This window comes from Empidonax traillii, unplaced genomic scaffold (genome assembly GCF_003031625.1).
Source record: "Empidonax traillii isolate 1590-97213 ecotype Southwest subspecies unplaced genomic scaffold, ASM303162v1 scaffold783:size459103, whole genome shotgun sequence".
Lineage (NCBI taxonomy): Eukaryota > Metazoa > Chordata > Aves > Passeriformes > Tyrannidae > Empidonax > Empidonax traillii.
In genome coordinates, this window is record NW_020955976.1 from 36,311 (window position 1) to 54,004 (window position 17,694).

Below are 17,694 nucleotides of genomic sequence, written 5' to 3' on the forward strand. Positions count from 1 at the left end.
ATTCCTTGAAACGCACATGACAACACAAAGTTTAGAGAGCTGGAGAAAGAATGGAAAACTTACTTACATTCATAAACTTCTCATACTGAATAGCTGACTCCATGGTATTATTTGAATAATCCAGTGTATCCTTCCAAGAGTGCATGAGGAAAGCCAACCGTAACTGTCGTGCTATTGGGAGTTTCAAAATAAACAAGGAAAATTGTCATAACCTAAGGCATTTTTATGGCCTCCAGTACTGCAGTGGCTAAGAACTTAATTTTTAAAATTCCTACTATCACTACAGCCAACAAGAAAGCAAGAACACTACTATCCATACAGATAATACCAACAAGGAACAGAAAAACAAAGAAGCTGTGCTGAAGTTAGTGAGGAAGATGTCTGAAGTTATACTGAATAACAAAATTACCACAAAGTTACCACTGAAAGTACTTCAAAAGTATTCATATTCCGGAGTAATATTTACCTGTATGTTTCTTCAGTGCATCTTTTATGGTAATAAAATTCTTCAAAGATTTGGACATTTTACAGCCAGCAATTGTTAAGTGGCCAGTATGCAGAAAATACCGAACCCAGTGATCATTTTCAAAGTACGCCTGCAGGAAAAAAAACAAAGCCCAAGGACTCAACACTCTTTATATACACATCATGAAATAGGAGAAGTTAAAGCATAAAATCCTGAGAACCAAAACCTGTGTTTCTACAAAACATACATCAAGTTTTAAAATCTGAAATATGGATTTGTGTAAGTTGCAGCCAAAGCAAAGCACATCGCTTTTTCACTGCAGAAACTGAAGGCCAGTTCATTCACCTCGGACTGTGCCAGTTCATTGTCATGGTGGGGAAATCGGAGATCAAACCCTCCTCCGTGAATATCCATTGACTCTCCCAGAATGGATCCAGCCATCGCGGAACATTCAATGTGCCAGCCAGGACGACCCTGTTAAGAAAAAGACATTACTCGACTACCAGCGATTGTCTAAGCAGTTATGGACCTGAAGAAATGGGATACACTGTTACTACAACAAAACAAAAAGATTCTCAGTGTCAGCTTCATAAAAGTAAACTGTTGCATTTAAAGATCAAACCTGGCGTACACATCAGTAATGCTTTGATTATCCTGTTTACTGTTCTTTTAAAATTTGCATTAATGTATTTGATCACAAGAGAAAAAAAGGAAATAGAACTTACTGCAGATAAAGCTTTTTGATAAACAAAGGACAAGTGACAGTAAACAGCCATGAAAAGCCTGCATCCAAACTTCTGTTTAAAAAGTATCAGACTGATACACATCCTAAATTATTCAATAAACATTAGGAACTGAATCTTATGTCTGAATACAATATCTCCATAATCTATACATTGTTAATATCATTTGAGGCAAAGTACTTGTGTAACTGTGCTATTTAAAAAAGTGTGGAAAATCTAAATCCTGATTACAATGTCCTTACCTTTCCCCATGGAGAGTCCCATGAAGGCTCTCCTGGCTTGGAGCATTTCCATAAAGCAAAATCATTTGGAGAACGTTTCTCACTTAAGCGATCAGCTGAGATGCTCAGGTCACCTTTCAAAAGAGAAAATGTAAATATACACAATTTACATCAGCATTATTGATTTTTGGCCTTGCTGTACCTCAGATGAAGTGAATTAAAGACCAAACAAAACCCCAAATCACTGAACCCTTGAAAATCTTCATAATCAACCCTTGATAATCCTTTGGGCCTTTGATTAATGTTTGGTTGACAGGATACCTGACAACTATCTGCTGCACTGCTTTCTAGGTTTTCTCATGAGATTCATCTACATTCTCTCAGCAGGTACAATTCCAATATTGCAGTTACAGAAAAATAAATACAGAGAGAAAAAACCCTCTACTCATTGACAAGTAAGATTGCAGAATCAATTCATTCCAAAGTTAGATGGATCCAAGTTCAGACTACTATTGTCTTGATCTGCATACACAAAATGATCATAGCATACTTCTTCCACCCCTAATCTCAGCTGCTGCACAGAATGGATGGTAGTTGTTAAATAGCTACAGTTAGTGTTCTGTTACCATCACAGACGTGTTATGCATTATTTGCTCTTAGCAAATTAGGTGGTACTCTCATTATAACAATGAAACTCTCATTAAAAAACAAGGAATTTACCATTTCTGCACTACTGCCCCAAGATAAAAGTGGTCAACAGTACCACCTACAGCACAAAAATCCAAGGCTATGATTGTCAATGTTGAACTTTTCAATTAGTTTTGATGTACAGGTCGAGATACCTGCGATCTCCATTGTTTGGAATACGATACGTTATGCACTTTTAATACAGAAATATTATGCTTTTATTTATATTAATTGCAGCTTTCACATTTTAGTGTTTCTGCTGCTTGTAACAGTCAAAATTACATTATCTGTCCATGTAGCAACAATTATCACAAATGAGTCAAAGCAGCTAAGCTGACTTGGTATCTGCATATTCTTCATTAGTTACATTAATCACTCAGCATCAGTCACTATTTGGAAAAGGACATAACTTAACAAAAGTGATTGGTTAAACGGTGTAAATGACATATTATGTTACCACAAAGACAGTGGTTTAAATAGCATCTTTCATTTCACATAGAAGATTTCAGCTATAATGGTTTGAATAAGGGGAAAAAAAATCATACCCATTTTAAGTGGCATCTCTCAGATATTGCTGGTTTCACCTAGTATGAGTGTCCTGATTTCACCTGGTACCAGTGTTATATTAAAACCTTTTAATATTCTTTTTATAGACTTTGTGGATGATTTGCTACTAAAACTGTACAACCTTGGGAGCAGATAACAAATGAGTCTGGTTTATTGAACATTTAAAGCTAATCCTCTGCTATAGCTCTTTTCAAAAACAAAAAAACACTTCATTTGGATTTAGTTCAACACAACAAAGTTTACAAAATAAAAACAGTTCTCAGTATGAAAAAGGAACCCACATATTTGTCATCAAATAACCACAGCCTGGTGTGGAGAGCTTTTGCCTGGAGTGTGGAAGACCCAGCTTCAAGTCTTTGTTCCCACACTGAACCAGATGAATGGCCAAACAACTGGGCTATGGCCAAATGACTGAGCTATTCACAATTCTAACCAAAGAAAAAACCCCACAAACAAACAAACAAACAAACAGAAAACCACCCCAAATACATCCTAGAATAAGTAACATTTCTTGGCATTTTCTAATTAAAAACTGGCAGGAACGTACTGGCTCAAGCTACAAAACTTTGGCAAAGACCTATTGGGAAAGGAAGAGCAGCAGGTAAATAATTGAACTCTGAAAATAACTAATTCATATATCACTGAAATCAATTGAAGAGATCAACACATCATCAGTTTCTTCAGCTACTTAAGCAAATGTTATTTCCCCTTTTTACCTTCACCCTCTTGAAGAGCTTTTTGATCCCCTACAGCTTCAGGAACCAACTTAGCATATGAGTGTTTTTCACTGGCATCAAACTTCATAGTATCAAAGTATACAGATCCATTGGACACATACCTGGAAAGTTAAAGATCATTATTTAGCTAACTTTCTACCACAAGTTATCTGATTTTTATCCCCAAAATCACTATCGTAACTTCTCTAGTGAAACCACTCACAGTATGGTATTGCTCAGTATTGTAAAGATGACTTAGGTGAGTCTAAGTTTTAAGGTCTTACTATAAAAGCTTTGGACAAATCATTGAAAGTCATAATGAAACTGATGACAGGGAAAACAACTGACATCTTTTGTTAAGCTTTTAAGAGGTGAGACATCAGGTAACAGTCACAAGAGATATCCACAATACCTCTAGGCCTTTAAATATTTTGCAATGATGTAATATGAATCACATTTGTTTCACAGTCCATTTTGTACTCCTTTGCTTTGATCATTTTGTCTCACTGCAGCCATAATAACAGCCCTGGCACAAAGGTAAGTTTCAGGACAACCATGACTGGCGGTACTTCAGTGCAAAGGATTTTGAACAGTCCCCCTGCCCTTTTTTTTTTTTTAATGTATATTTGAAGGAAGAACATAGAAGAAAAATCATGGCACTCAGAACCACAACCTTCTGTTATTCACAATCCAAACATACCCATGTGAAAAAAATCAGGCTATTAACAGAAATAGAATGCCAACATTTCAGATGGAAATCTCTCAGGATATCTAGGGACTTCTAGAGTATTAGCTTGATTTCCAAATATAGACAATAGACATGGCAGAAAAACAGTTCTCAATTACCATCTCTAAAAATTTATGTTATTTACAACTGATTCTAGCTATTAACTCAGGTGCCAATTTTTTAAACCCCTTGCTGAAGGCCAGAAATCAAACACAGTTCAAGTGAATGGGACTCTGACTATTTATTCTAACGAACAAGGATTTCACCCTATAAATTTAATAATCTAACCTCTCTTTGTAGGACAACATAAAAAGTATAAATATATTTTCACCAGGTGAGAAATAACAGGTCTTCTGCAAAAGAAATTGAAATGCCTTTATTTGATGAAAAACTGCTTCTGGAAGAGATTACTATTGCTCATGAAAACAGGGCTCACAGTTAAGTGCTCAAACCAATCATTCTGGCTCTGATGCAGTATAAGGGCACAACAAAAGCACCCTGTAGCAAACTTACCCATAGCCATTATCCACAATCTTCTTCACAAAATCCACAATTTCTGGCACATATTCGCTAACCCGTGTTAAAACATCTGGAGGTAAAACCTATAGATAAAAAGTAGAATTATATATAGATATATATTTATATATATTTATACATATGTCAATATGCACTAAATATATATATATTATATATTGGTTAAAAATCTGCTCAAAAGCAAGTGCTAATAAAATCTAACACTCCTATTTCAAGCTTTCTGCTCTGGAACAATGTGCTGTGGCCATTTTCATCTCAGCCTTTAGGGCGACATTAACAACAAACTACTGCAGGAGATGCCAGCTCTTCTGGCAGAACAGGCAGAGAGTCCCTCTGATTTGGAGGTAAATAAGTGAACCCTCACTGATCTGAACCACTGCACGTGACACACCACTTCATCTCTAACAGACAAATGTCTTCTTGATTGTTATCATCACACCATTTCTTAGCGGCTGAAGACTTTCAAGTAGTCAGTCTAAATGCTGGGGTTGGCAGGGGTCTCCTGCGCAGCTGAGAGGTTCCATCTCAAACTTCTGGAACAGTTTATGATTATTAACCCATGTGACACCAAGGGGAAGGCACGGAGTGCACATCAAACCTGATCACCAACTAAGTGACTCTGATAACACGCACAACAGGTTTGAGATTGCTGGGAACAGAACAGGTGCTAAGCTAACAGCTGCCTACTCAAAGAAAATTCTTGAAAGCTATTAAGGAGCTAAATTGTACTCTAGGTATTACAAGGCATGGCACATACAATTTTAGGACAGAAAACAGTTCCTTCACTTACGTTGAGCGCTTCCATATCTTTATGAAATTCCCCTTCCCAGAATTTGGGGAGCTTTGAGAATATGGAATTGTCAGTCACCTGACTGCCAAATTTTGTGTCCAACCAGTCAGACAGCAAATCTTTGGCTTCTTCCAACAGTTTCTATAAAACAATAAGTGCAAGTGATCAAAGACTTGTCCTGTTTAAATTCTGCAGAAAGATCTTATTCTGAACAGAGAGCTTTCCTTAAGGAACAAGACTCTTGGAATGAGGCATTTAGTTATGAATACAGAGTAATCCATGTTTCTACCACATTTTTATCATATTGCCCTCCATAAATCATAGATGAAACAATCAGAGAAAGGAAGATAAACTGATAATGGAGATCTGTTTTCATATTAATCCGTTAATTGGCATCTGGAATTTATGCTGTAAACACCAGCTGGGACCTGCAGTTAGTTATCATCTGTTCACCCACTATTAGATAATCTAAAAGAAGCTCTACTGCGCACATTGCTAAGAAATGTCTGAAAGACTAATTTGAACATCAGCCAAGATACATTTTAATCTTATATCAAAAGATTAGATTTTTTACACTAGGATATAGTGCAGAAGATGTGATTGCTTAGATTTCAGGAGTTTTAAAAATTCTGTTAGGTCAGTATATGCTTTCATAAAGGCATTTGGTATTAAAATAGCTGGGCCTTTTAAAAAACCCCATAATTTAGAGTGAGATTCTTCTCAAGATGGGAGAACATACTCTATATTTCCCACAGTAATTATCACAAATAATCTGAAAGGAAGAAAAGATCAAAATGGAAACCACTTACTAAAAGACTCGAGTTGTACTGACTGACTTGGTTACTGGGATGGAACCAAAGTGCAGTAAAGTCAACATGATTACTGTCACTAAATGTAATTGCCTTTAACAAAAATAATCCTGAGCATAACTTTGTGGGATGTCTTTTCTTCTCTGATCAGAGACAGAAACATTTTTGTACAAAACTGCCACCAGTACTGGAATGTCAGAAATGCAGGTTCAGTAACCTGAACTGAAACTGATTCATCGAGACAAAATAGTCAAAGAGAAGGTCTAAGTACATGAAAGAGAAAAGACCTCATTGGAAAGGTAAAAAAATAACTGAATAATTATGACAGTGTGCGGAGAAAAAAAACCAAACCAACAAACCTAACTGATAAAACCAGCATCCAAAACCTCTATAGTTGAATTAAAGAATCAAATTTCCTATACTGGATGCAAAGTACTGAAAAGTTCACAACCCCACAATTCCTCTGTATGAATAAAGAGTTCCATAATGTTTCAAGGAATTACTACAAGCTAAATATTATTTTTAAGCCTCCTAAGAATTATAAGCCAAATATAAAATATAAAATAGAGCTCAAACTTACCTCGTGACATCTGTTGATCTCTTCTGCAGGGAGTTTTGCTTGCACAGCTTCTTGCAGAGGGTCAAAAGCAGCCTTCACTGCACTTTGAATTCTTTCCAACATTTGCTTTTTATCTGGGTCCGTTGTCTCATTTAATTTAACTGAAAAGAGCTACAATTAAAAAAAAAAACAATTTAGAAAGCCACTTTCAGCGTAGTAGCACTGTGTTCCATACACAATACCTTAGCCACATAGTACCTGCTAGTCATAAATAATACATTATGCCACAGAAAAAGCTTTTACATCAACCACTGAAACATCTTTGTCAGAAATAAAGGTGTAGTCAAAAGACTTTAGTTTGCAGCTGAATTAAGTTTTTCAGAAAGACTTTATAAATCACTACATCATCATCATTACTGTTGTCTTCATTTTCTATGCAGCTGATCACCTTAATTACACAGCTGATTATCACAAATCTGCAAAGAATAAGCTTTAATGTGAAACAGAGAGAGATTAAATGCAATGCATAGGTCAGGCAAAGATAGTTGGGCAAAATTTCCACACCTTCTATTCCCAGGCCTGTATTAAATTAATTAGAATGACAATCTCTTTGTGATCTGTAGTTCTAAAAATTACCAGAGAATCACCTTTCCTCACCTTCAGTCCAGAATACACAATTTATTAAATCCCTAAAGCTTTGGAGCCATTTTGCTCTTTCCAAGGTCATCAGTGGTACAAAAGGGAAACCTCCCAAGCTTTAAAATATTATGGACACACCACCATTTAAAAATTCTTTTAAAGGAATAAAGTTTGAATTCTAACACACAAACATCCAAATGCTTTTTGAGCAACACATGCACTCACAAATAAATACTAGGAACATAAAAATTTGGCACGCCTTTTAAAGAATTCATCCATTCTAAAACAATGGAAAAATCAAAGTGATGTGCAGTTCAAATAACATTTCTAATTTGTGTGGTACCAGGTCAATACAATAACTGAAACAAGCAGAAAGAGGTAGCAAAGTGTGAGGCAATTTTAGATGCTTTGCTATATTATTGAGAACCTTAGAGATTAAGTAGCAGAGATTAAATACCATGCCCACCTCTGAGGCAATTCTAACATCTTCAAGTAGCTGATCTGGTGTTGATTTGTTCTCTCTATACTGTTCAAAAAGGTAATTTTGTCTTGCTCTCTTGATAATCTACAAAGCAGAAATATGAAAATGTTTTTGTGAAGTGACACATAGTGATATAAAGTGCAAATAAAATCTATTACATACCAAAGGCCTTTCAGAATCCCTCTAAATTTAACAAGTTCCAAGATTCACATGCAGTAATACAGATTAAACACACCATACATAGTTAATCAGCTACCTCAACAGAGTCAATTAATTATCTCAATAGGGAAATAAAATAAATTATCTTTCTAAAACACTTAGTCCTCATTATTTATGACAATAGTCATGTATATATGAGAGAATAGGGTTTGCTACCATAGGAAAGCTACAAAACTGAGAAAATCAATGCCTTTTTGTACAAAATGCATGTCTAAATTAATAAGGGTAAAGTTTATCTTGGCTTATCAAGTGGCAATTACACGTGACTCTCTGACTTCCATGCTCAAAGTAGAGTATTTTAGATTTCAATTTAACAAAAAACAATACCTTATCATCAATATCTGTAATATTCATACAATAGAAAACGTCATATTTAAAATAATCCCTCAAGATTCTTCTCAGGATATCAAATGAGATGTATGACCTAAAAACATGAAAGATACAGGGATGTTTTTAATGAACACCTCCAGTGTATTCTATTCCATGCACAAACCACTTTAATCTCAGTCAATCACTCTACAGCAGTAAAATGCCTTATTAAAATGCCTTTTAATTCACTCTCATCTACTAGTAAGCTTTTAATCACACAATGACATAATTTTATAACATGCTTTTAATCTCAAATCTCAAGCATCAGGTTTAAAAAAACCTGTTTTCTTGTAATACACTCATCTAAATAAAGAATTCTTTTCTGTTAATCTTTTGTTTCCAATAGGCACCGTTATTACCTATATCAAAATAAGGAACTGTGGTACCTGGCGTGTCCCATGTGAGAAGCATCATAAACTGTTGGACCACAGCAATACCACAAGACCTTTTTTCCATTCTGAGGCTGAAATATTTCCTTAATTGAGAGAGAAGACAAAGTGATCAGAAGAAATTGAAGACACGCTCTCAGGCCAGTAATAATACACTTGGAGATGAGAACACAAAAACGCGGATTATAATTCCAACAAATTTTTACCATAAGTAGAGATCACCACCAGCTTTATCTTGTAAGGGAGATAACAGGGTGTGGCTGGTTATGTCATCTGCACTCTTATGAATCAAGATATCAGGTTACAAAGATCTGGACGAGGCAGGGCATTATTTAAGCTGCAATTGTAAAGCTTCTCTTTTGCATTGAAAAAGGTTACACAGTATAATCAGTTCGCAGGGACTTGGATACTACATCCTGTGTAACATTAATATTCTTAATGTCTCCTCTTTCCCAAAGGACTTTCAAACAAAACCAAAAGAAGTTTTACCAGTTTATATTACAACTATATAACTGGCAGGACTTTTTTTTACACAGACAACATCCAATGAAAGAAACTGTGATTTTATTCTGCTCACACTGCCGACACTTATGTGTATTACAACCGAATGCCAGGCTGTTTTGCATGACAACTTGCAATTGGGAACTACATATTATGCAAAATACACACACAGACACACATTTGCAGTGTGTGTACACTTGGTGTGTGCATTTTAACACCTGCCCAGCAAAGACACTTGACTGACACAGCATTTCAGGCACGTGCTTGTTAACATTCTGCAAAATACTACCCAGAGACCTGGCTATCAAGAGGGCAAACACTTCAGAAACAAATGTTTGATGACTGCTCCAGTTGTGTTTCTATGGAAATCTCCACTTTTCTTTCACTTACACACCTTACTGCGAGTCAGGCTGTTGTAGAGGCAGAGCCTAGAATGTTTTGTCCCTTCAGGGGCAGACCAGGGGGGTTGCACACGTTTGCCTTTACCTAGGAGAAAAAAGAGTTTAAAGAAAACTGAAAACACATTTTCCACAAAGACATTTGCAATATAACATTTTCTCCTTATCACATCATTCAGTTATTTCAAAAGAAAAAAATTCCACATATAAATAGAAAAAACAGCAGCGATCCAAGTGATCCAACTAACTTCTGTTAGAGCCTCCTACAAAGCCACCAAAATTAAATTATTTCGATCTGTTTTATTTTCTACTCTCTAAGTTGCAATTCCTCATAGTTTTTGATCCCAGCAACAGCAAGGAAGAGGGTATAAAAGCAAGAGCATGCAATTCAGTTAAAGGCTTACCAAGAGTTTTGCAACTTAATGAATTATTAATGAAGTGTTATGGCAGTCCTGGGCTTTCTGCAACGCCACTGATTTTACTGTGATGGTGTATCACAGATCTCATACAGACTTTGCAAAAAAAAAAAATCTCCAGAGACCAGAGACGGTCTCTAGAGCCAATACTGACAGAGTATGTGTATTTGGGGTGAGAGGGAGGGGACATGGAAAGGCTTTTTGTCATACACTGCTGCTATGTACATAAGGCATTTTTGAACAAACTCATTTGCCACAAATATGCTCCAGTTCAGCAAGAGGCTACATTTTGCCATTAAAGAGAGTTGATAGAACCCAGGGTAATATTAGGGACAATATTCTTGCTTTTGTTGTTTCTTAAATTTGTAAGAAGCAAGATAGTTGTTAAACTCATGGGGTTTTTTTCAAAGTTGCAGTTTGCTATGCACAGGGCTGTTTACAGCTGCAATGATGTTAAACTAATTATTGCATCAACTAGGAATGAAAGCAAACCAGAAAATTCAAAAATAAAGCAAGTTTGCCAGCTTAATATACACAGCACTGTCTTTAGGAATTCTCATGGTATGCATTTTAACTGCAATTAAAATGCTATACAAACTATTTGTTTTGACAACAAAATTGCCTTTCTGATCCTGTGTCTCAGGGTGCTCTTCATTAAATCTGTTTCTCCCAATATCTTCATATGCATATTTTGGCTGAAAACTTTCAAGTAATGTAAACATTCACGGCATAAAAAAATTAATCTCTTTTAAAAATCTCCATGTTATGAATCCATGGAAATATGTGTTGATTCTAAACATTCGTTGCACGAGGTACTCCTGAACAGAATACCTCAGGAGCAGTGTATCCATAACACAGATCATATACCAAGGGATGGATTTGTTTACTCTTTGATTTACAAAGATTACGCTGGCATGCTTAATTGTGGCCAACGCTTCCCTCGGGGAAAAAAAAGCCTTTGTGGGTTAGTGTAATAAAAGATAAATCTGTAAAGCCTTCTTTACTTACAACCACACAAACACGAGAAAAAACCCAGATACTGCAGCCTAAAGTTCTCAGCTTGTGAGTTAGGTGTCACGTTATATGCACTACAGAGACACCCAGGGCAAAGTATCCTGGTTAGTCTGTTCAAATACACCTCTGCCAGCTGCAGCCTTTCCCCTGCTCGAACTGAAGCTCATTTGCTCTGATCCACCCTGGGGCTCTCTGGTAACACCCAGAAAAACCCCACTAATAAAGTATTCAAGGTTTAGTAAGTATGGCAGATTCATATGCTATTTCCATAGTGAACACTGCAGAACACCATTCCAGGACTCCTGATACATGTGCACAAATCATGAAGATAAAAAGACATAACCCTTCTGAAAGAGAGACATTCTGAAATTAAAGATTTCATGGACAGGAAAAGGGAAACCTTTTCTCATACTGCTCTACCCTGATCCATGAAAGTCTACAAATTGTAGTTAGTGGCATAAACCTGCTATCAGAGCCAGAGGTGCAGCTGAGGTCCCTTCTCTGCTGAAGGGAAATCAATAACCAGCACAAACACTTGCAGGCACACACACACACACAAAATCTACTCACAGCAGTCTGACTTTAACTGCTGGTCTTCTAGGAATTGAGAACACACATGATGAGAGGTTGTGAGAAGATGGCATTGAAGTAATATTAGTCAACAACCATCAGCAAAAATGACAGACATTATGCATTCATTTGCAGGTATTGCAAGCACTATACAACAGCTCTGTGTTGTTATTATTATTATTTCATGACTGCCTGAGCAAGGATATCACTATAAAGCAATTAAATTAGACTAGCTCATTGGGAAACGACTCAGGATAGTGATGCAGCTCCCAAAAATGCCTGCACCCATGCTTACACAATGACCTAGATTAACCAGTTAGTATTTCCTCAAATCATCAGCAATGCCTAAATTACCAGGGTTAAAAAAGAACCCCAGACATCCTTTTTGAAATTCAGTGTTACTAACAATTGTAAGAGGAAGTATTCAGTTTATTTTATTGTGAATTTATATATTATACAACTATTATTTAGTTACCCTTGCAAGGAAAAAAGTGGACTGGGCAAATCCTGATATTTTAAGGAACAAGCCCACACATTATTTTACAACCCAGAAGTTAGCTAGCTTTTTAAAGAAAACATCCATAATCAAATGTTGTACACTGAGGAACTTTAAAACAAACAAAAAAAAAAAAAAAAAATTGAAAACAGCTTTAACATTCAAATAGGTCAGTCTCTATCAATTATGCAGTAACTGTATGCAAGAAGATTGTTATGACTTTGAATACAAGTTGCTACTGTAAATTTTAAGGCGTGCAAGAGAGTATGAAAGGGAACTTCTAGGAATTCTCAACAGTAAAAACCAATACAATGTCAGCTAGTCTATAACCTGCCCACCGGTTTTGAATTACTCACTTGTTTGAAGTTTACAAGGCTCATTTTTTTCACTGCTGCCATCATAGATTGCTTCTATGTGTCTGTACCACCGGACAACATGGATATACTGGTCCACAGGTGGCCCCGAAAACTTTCTGAACACCTCCACATCTGCATGTGAAAATGTGAACCCCTGGATATAACTACGAGTGCTCAGGTACTCGTTCAAAGCCTTCACCCTGGCTTCCTCTTCACTAATGCTCAGAATAAAACTGTAGCTGGAAGCTGTAAAGAGAGGCACAGGACATTTGGTCAGCATTAAAAGAAGGAGATCCCATGACCAAAATATATCCTTACAGTGTACATCTCCCCCTGCAAGTCAGCTCTGGCAACTGACAAGAAATTTGAGAAAAGTATGTATTTCCTATTAACAGGATTTTGTTCACGCTGTCGTAAGTTCTTTGAAGACATCATTACAGATAAGGGCAAAGTAAGGGCAAAAGCACAAAGTCCTTTCCACGAAGAAATATAATCTACTGAAATTGGAGACAACTCTTCACACACAGGGAACCAAATCAGCCCCTCTTTTCCACGCTGCCAAAACACTCATCCAGCAAATATTTAAATATAAAATTAATTTTATACACTGAGGTTAGGCTGTGAATATGTCTACTGAATGTGAGCATATCCTTGAATCTTTGCAGGACTGTTGTCCACACGCAGGCTCCCTGCACAATGCTTGGTTACTCCTATTTGCTCTAGAAACCCAAAACTTTAGCTGTTGTTGTATATTCCCATACTTCTCCTATACCACCTTCTCTCCTCAGCATATGAATTGTATTTAAAATGAGTGAGATCTACACAAACAAACAGAAAGGACATTGGATTCCGCTCCTCTCTCACAATTTTGTAATTCCATGACAGCAAGAGCAAGCCCTGTGCAAGGCAGTGGGGACAAAGCACTGTGGAGGTTATGGCATTAGGGCTAGCATTGCCTTTAGGTAAACCCAGTGTTCATATTTTCCTACAATGATTCAATGTTTGTAGACCTGTTCATGTTCAAAGCACTGTACAAACATTAAGCCAATATCCTGCTGAGGGAGTGAGCCAAGAGGGTAATTTAACTCAAGGTCATAGGGCAGTAAAATGAGAGGCAGTGTGAGAGCACCTGTCCCTGCTCCCAAACCACAACAAGGACCGTGCCCAGAAGTGTTGCTTCTCACACTGAAATGAACATCTGCACAAGTAGTTCCTAAAGCACTGGAGGCACTGACAGACCCATGCTCTTGGAAAGGCAAGAATGGAAGGAGCTGGAGAAGAGGAGGCTATAAGAGGACGTGAGGAACTGCACAGTTGAAAAGTTTTTCCAAATATCATCAGTTAAGGTTTTATGAGTAGCTTGTTTTCTATATGGAAATCAATTATTAAACTATCCAAGAGCAAGTCAGGATGACATGGAAATGGCAGCTAGATACCAAGCATGCTTTTGTTTGACTCTTGTGGGTATAAATAAGATATACTATAACATAAGAACTAATAAAAAAGATCAATGATTTTTAAAAAATAATCGAAAAAATAGAAGTTCACAAAAGATTCACATACAAAAGCAAAGACTAACTCATGTAAAGTCCGAATCTCTCTGAAGGCCTACCCATGTAAGTGTGCAGTATAAATAAGGAATAACAAGGAAATAATGGTTCATACCTAGACCTTATGGGCTTGTCTTACCCAGCTGAATGGGATTCAGTTTCAGCTCATATAGTTAATTTTACTATAAACTTTTCAGGCTCCTAAGTATTAACTGATGTTTATCATCACAGAACTTCATGTGTTTATACACATGGAATACTTTGAAATAGTTGTGTTGGTTAACTCTGGAAACCTAAGTCTTCCTTGAATGTGAATTTTGTATACATGAATCTTATGAGGGAGAATGCCAAAAAAAAAAAAAAAAAAAAAAAAAAAAAAAAAAAAAAAAAAAAAAAAAAAAAAAAAAAAGTATTACAAGAATGATCTGTGTAGAAATGAAACTATATCTCAAAGAAAAGATCTTGAAAGATCTACTGCAAGGAAAACAACACTCAATGTGCGAAATATTATTAGGGTTATTATGACCGTTATTCACACACCAGGCTGCTAATGCGATGTAAGTCAGTGAATATGAAACAATGTAAGCGCTTTCCAACCACATCTGCAAACCAATCTAAAAGGGAAGTTGCACAAACTTACACACAAATCCAACAAATATGATGGAACTCACACAAACCGATTTTGGTGAGGAGAGATGGCAAGTACTGCCTGTGAGTGTCAGTACCAGCTCAGCTCTCATAAACCAAAATTGTTTTAAGCAATCTCGGAACACACATTAATACTTGAAATTATGAAGTTTGGCCTGCGTCCGGCTGCAAGAGTGGCAGCAGACTAGAAAGTGTAATATATCAAATACCCACATAGCCCAGGGGACCTAACAGGAGGACGTCTTTATCCTGAAAATGATTCCCAACTCAAATTCAGCCCAAACTCACAGCCATGACTGGGCACCACAGCACGTGCAGCACAGCAAGAACAGACCTGAGCAGCTGTTGAGAGGATTCCTCAGGGCACAGTAGAAGCTAAGCCACAGCAGTCTCGAGCTCCCAGCAGGCTCACTGTACCAATCTGAGTGTCCCACATGGGTTTCACAGGCTGTGCTGAGCTCCAAACTTTATTTTCTAGATGCACAGCTACTTTTCAGAACATGACAACTTGAAGTTACCACAAATATGCTGCAGTCAGTTGCAGATACAGGAAGAGTTGCTATGTTTGAGAGAGTGCTGAGCGATGTCCCATTCCTGGAAGTGTTCAAGGTCAGATTGGATAGAGCTCTGAACAACCTACTTTAGTGAAAGGTGTCATTACCCACAGCAGGGGAATAGAACTATATGATCTTTAAGGTCCTTTCCAACCCAGGCCCTTCTATGATTCTACCATCAGTGCAGTTCTGAAGTACCTCTGAGCATCCTATTTCAGTACCTGCAGGACAAAATCATTCTCACTTCTGGCATTCTTGTGAGTAGCTCCAAACTGGACTGAACTCACAAAAAAAAAAAGCTCTTCTCCTGAAGCACAGGGTGCTCTCCAGGGAAGAAAGAATGACTGTGGTAACTGTTTTTTGGATGGCAATATAGCAGTGGACCATTTCTTTTCAAGCAAAAGAAATCAGTAAAGACTACTTTTACATAAAAGCCTATTCTGATTCAATTGATATCACTACTAAAACAAGAATAATAAATCTACAAAATCTTGTTTTTCCATGATTTCCATTCTGTACCCTCAGTTCCTCCTTCAATGTCTTGCACTGCCTTTAACTCATCACACACTCCCATTGATGCAGTTCCTGATACCTCCTCAGTGCTGCATCCCCTCTTCCCATATACTCCAGTATCCCCATCCTCCTGTACAGCTCCAACCCATCTTCCCTCAATCTGTTAGCCAAGTGTGTGCAAGAGGTAGCCCACTGTTAAATTGCATGGGTATATGAACATATACCCATGCTGATGGGTATATGAACATCTGATCTGTTTTCCCTGTTGCTTTAGGAAAACAGGCTAAGAAATCACCCTTCTCTCTGACCACAATTTTTTTCCACTCCCAATAACAGAAAAACTACAGTTGTTATTGCTCCCCTGCATTTAGAAGTGTTTTCTTGACAGCAGAAACATGGGAGTGTTACAGAGTCATTGCATAACACTGAGTTTTAACTCATGTGAATGGAATGATCCAAAGATATCAAATCATGTCAACAGCTACTCCGTTCAGGAAATAAGCACAGAGAACAAGTATTGGACAAGTAGCAAAATAACTTTGAAAAATCATAAGAATTAATGTTAACAACGAAACATTAAGAAGTTGTTTCCAAAAAATTCCACTGTAGACATTAATTATACAACTCTCATAAAATAGCTGCTGGTGTACAATCACTTTGGGTGATATAATTGTCACATGTGCTTCTTGCCATGCTACAGTGCTTTGGAGATTACTAAAGGACACTGAGAATTTGTCTGCAAGACCACAGCAACACACAGACTCAGAGGCATAGAACTGCTTCTACATTTTATTTACACGTAAAATACCTTCTGAAGTTTAATCAAGACATACAGACCATACAATATGAAATTTCATGGCAAATTTTCACTTTTATGAAGTTGAAAATAAAAATTTCTGTTCCTTGAAGGTATTGACAATGAAGTAAATACTGAAAAGCCAGAAGGCAGGCAATAAACTAGGTAGTTTAGGTAACTTCTCTTCCAACAAATTTACAACAACACAGAAGAGACAAATGTAACAAGTTTCATTATTAATATGGCTCCAATCTGGCCATTTATCATTCTAGCTGGCCACTCTAGTACCTTCGAAAGGAATTCCAACCATCTGCTCAGCCAAGATGAATTATCCTTTTCCATAAACATTTCAGAACCACCAAACCAGTGCAGTGACCCTGTCTATGCCAGGCACAGCATACACACAGATAAACAGAGAGACAAAGCACTTATCAAGACTCACACATGAGATTCAAGAGGCTTTCAGCTGAGCAGAGATTTTTAAGACTGGAGTATCCCACATCGAGGAAGAGCTTGTCATTCCTCGTCACTTGAGCCCTGTCAGTTTCACTTCCACTTTTCCTGAACTGAAACTAAATGTAACAATTCCAATTTCAATTAAAAAAAAAAAAAAAAAAGAAGAAAAAGCTATTTGCCTAATTATGAACTTAATTAAAAAGTTCCTTAAAAGAGCACCTGAACTGAGCCTTTGGTGTTCTGGTTTTTTCTCCTAAGATACTGAAAACACTTCTGAAAAAGCCAATCCCTTGGAAACTTACTTGACTTTACTTAGTGGGAATGTTACTTGTGATGAACAGAGAGCAAAGCAACTTTCAGTAGTAAAGGAGCAAAATCTTTGAATTTACAGTTCCTTAACTGGAATGACAGAAATTTCCAACCCTTTACATACCATAATGGTATTTCATACCTGCATGACTGGTATTCCAAGTTTCCATTTGGTACAGTAGTGCCAAAAATTACAGGACT

The 17,694-nt window shown here is 37.0% G+C and overlaps 1 protein-coding gene across 3 annotated transcripts in view; it reads right to left on the reverse strand.

Moving 5' to 3' along the window:
• Positions 1-17,694, reverse strand: part of CARS (cysteinyl-tRNA synthetase) — a 34,243-nt gene that overhangs the window by 15,778 nt on the left and 771 nt on the right. For 2 of the 3 annotated variants that reach the window (XM_027901414.1, XM_027901413.1), the window contains exons 2-14: positions 12,668-12,913; positions 9,812-9,903; positions 8,914-9,002; positions 8,486-8,582; positions 7,925-8,023; positions 6,841-6,990; positions 5,452-5,592; positions 4,641-4,729; positions 3,401-3,522; positions 1,452-1,564; positions 812-940; positions 467-596; positions 68-171 (exon numbers count right to left, since the gene is read on the reverse strand). In XM_027901414.1, the coding sequence (XP_027757215.1) occupies positions 68-171; positions 467-596; positions 812-940; positions 1,452-1,564; positions 3,401-3,522; positions 4,641-4,729; positions 5,452-5,592; positions 6,841-6,990; positions 7,925-8,023; positions 8,486-8,582; positions 8,914-9,002; positions 9,812-9,903; positions 12,668-12,913 (1,601 nt within the window). The remainder of the gene's footprint in view (positions 1-67; positions 172-466; positions 597-811; positions 941-1,451; positions 1,565-3,400; positions 3,523-4,640; positions 4,730-5,451; positions 5,593-6,840; positions 6,991-7,924; positions 8,024-8,485; positions 8,583-8,913; positions 9,003-9,811; positions 9,904-12,667; positions 12,914-17,694) is intronic. The other variant, XM_027901415.1, reaches the window with a different exon arrangement.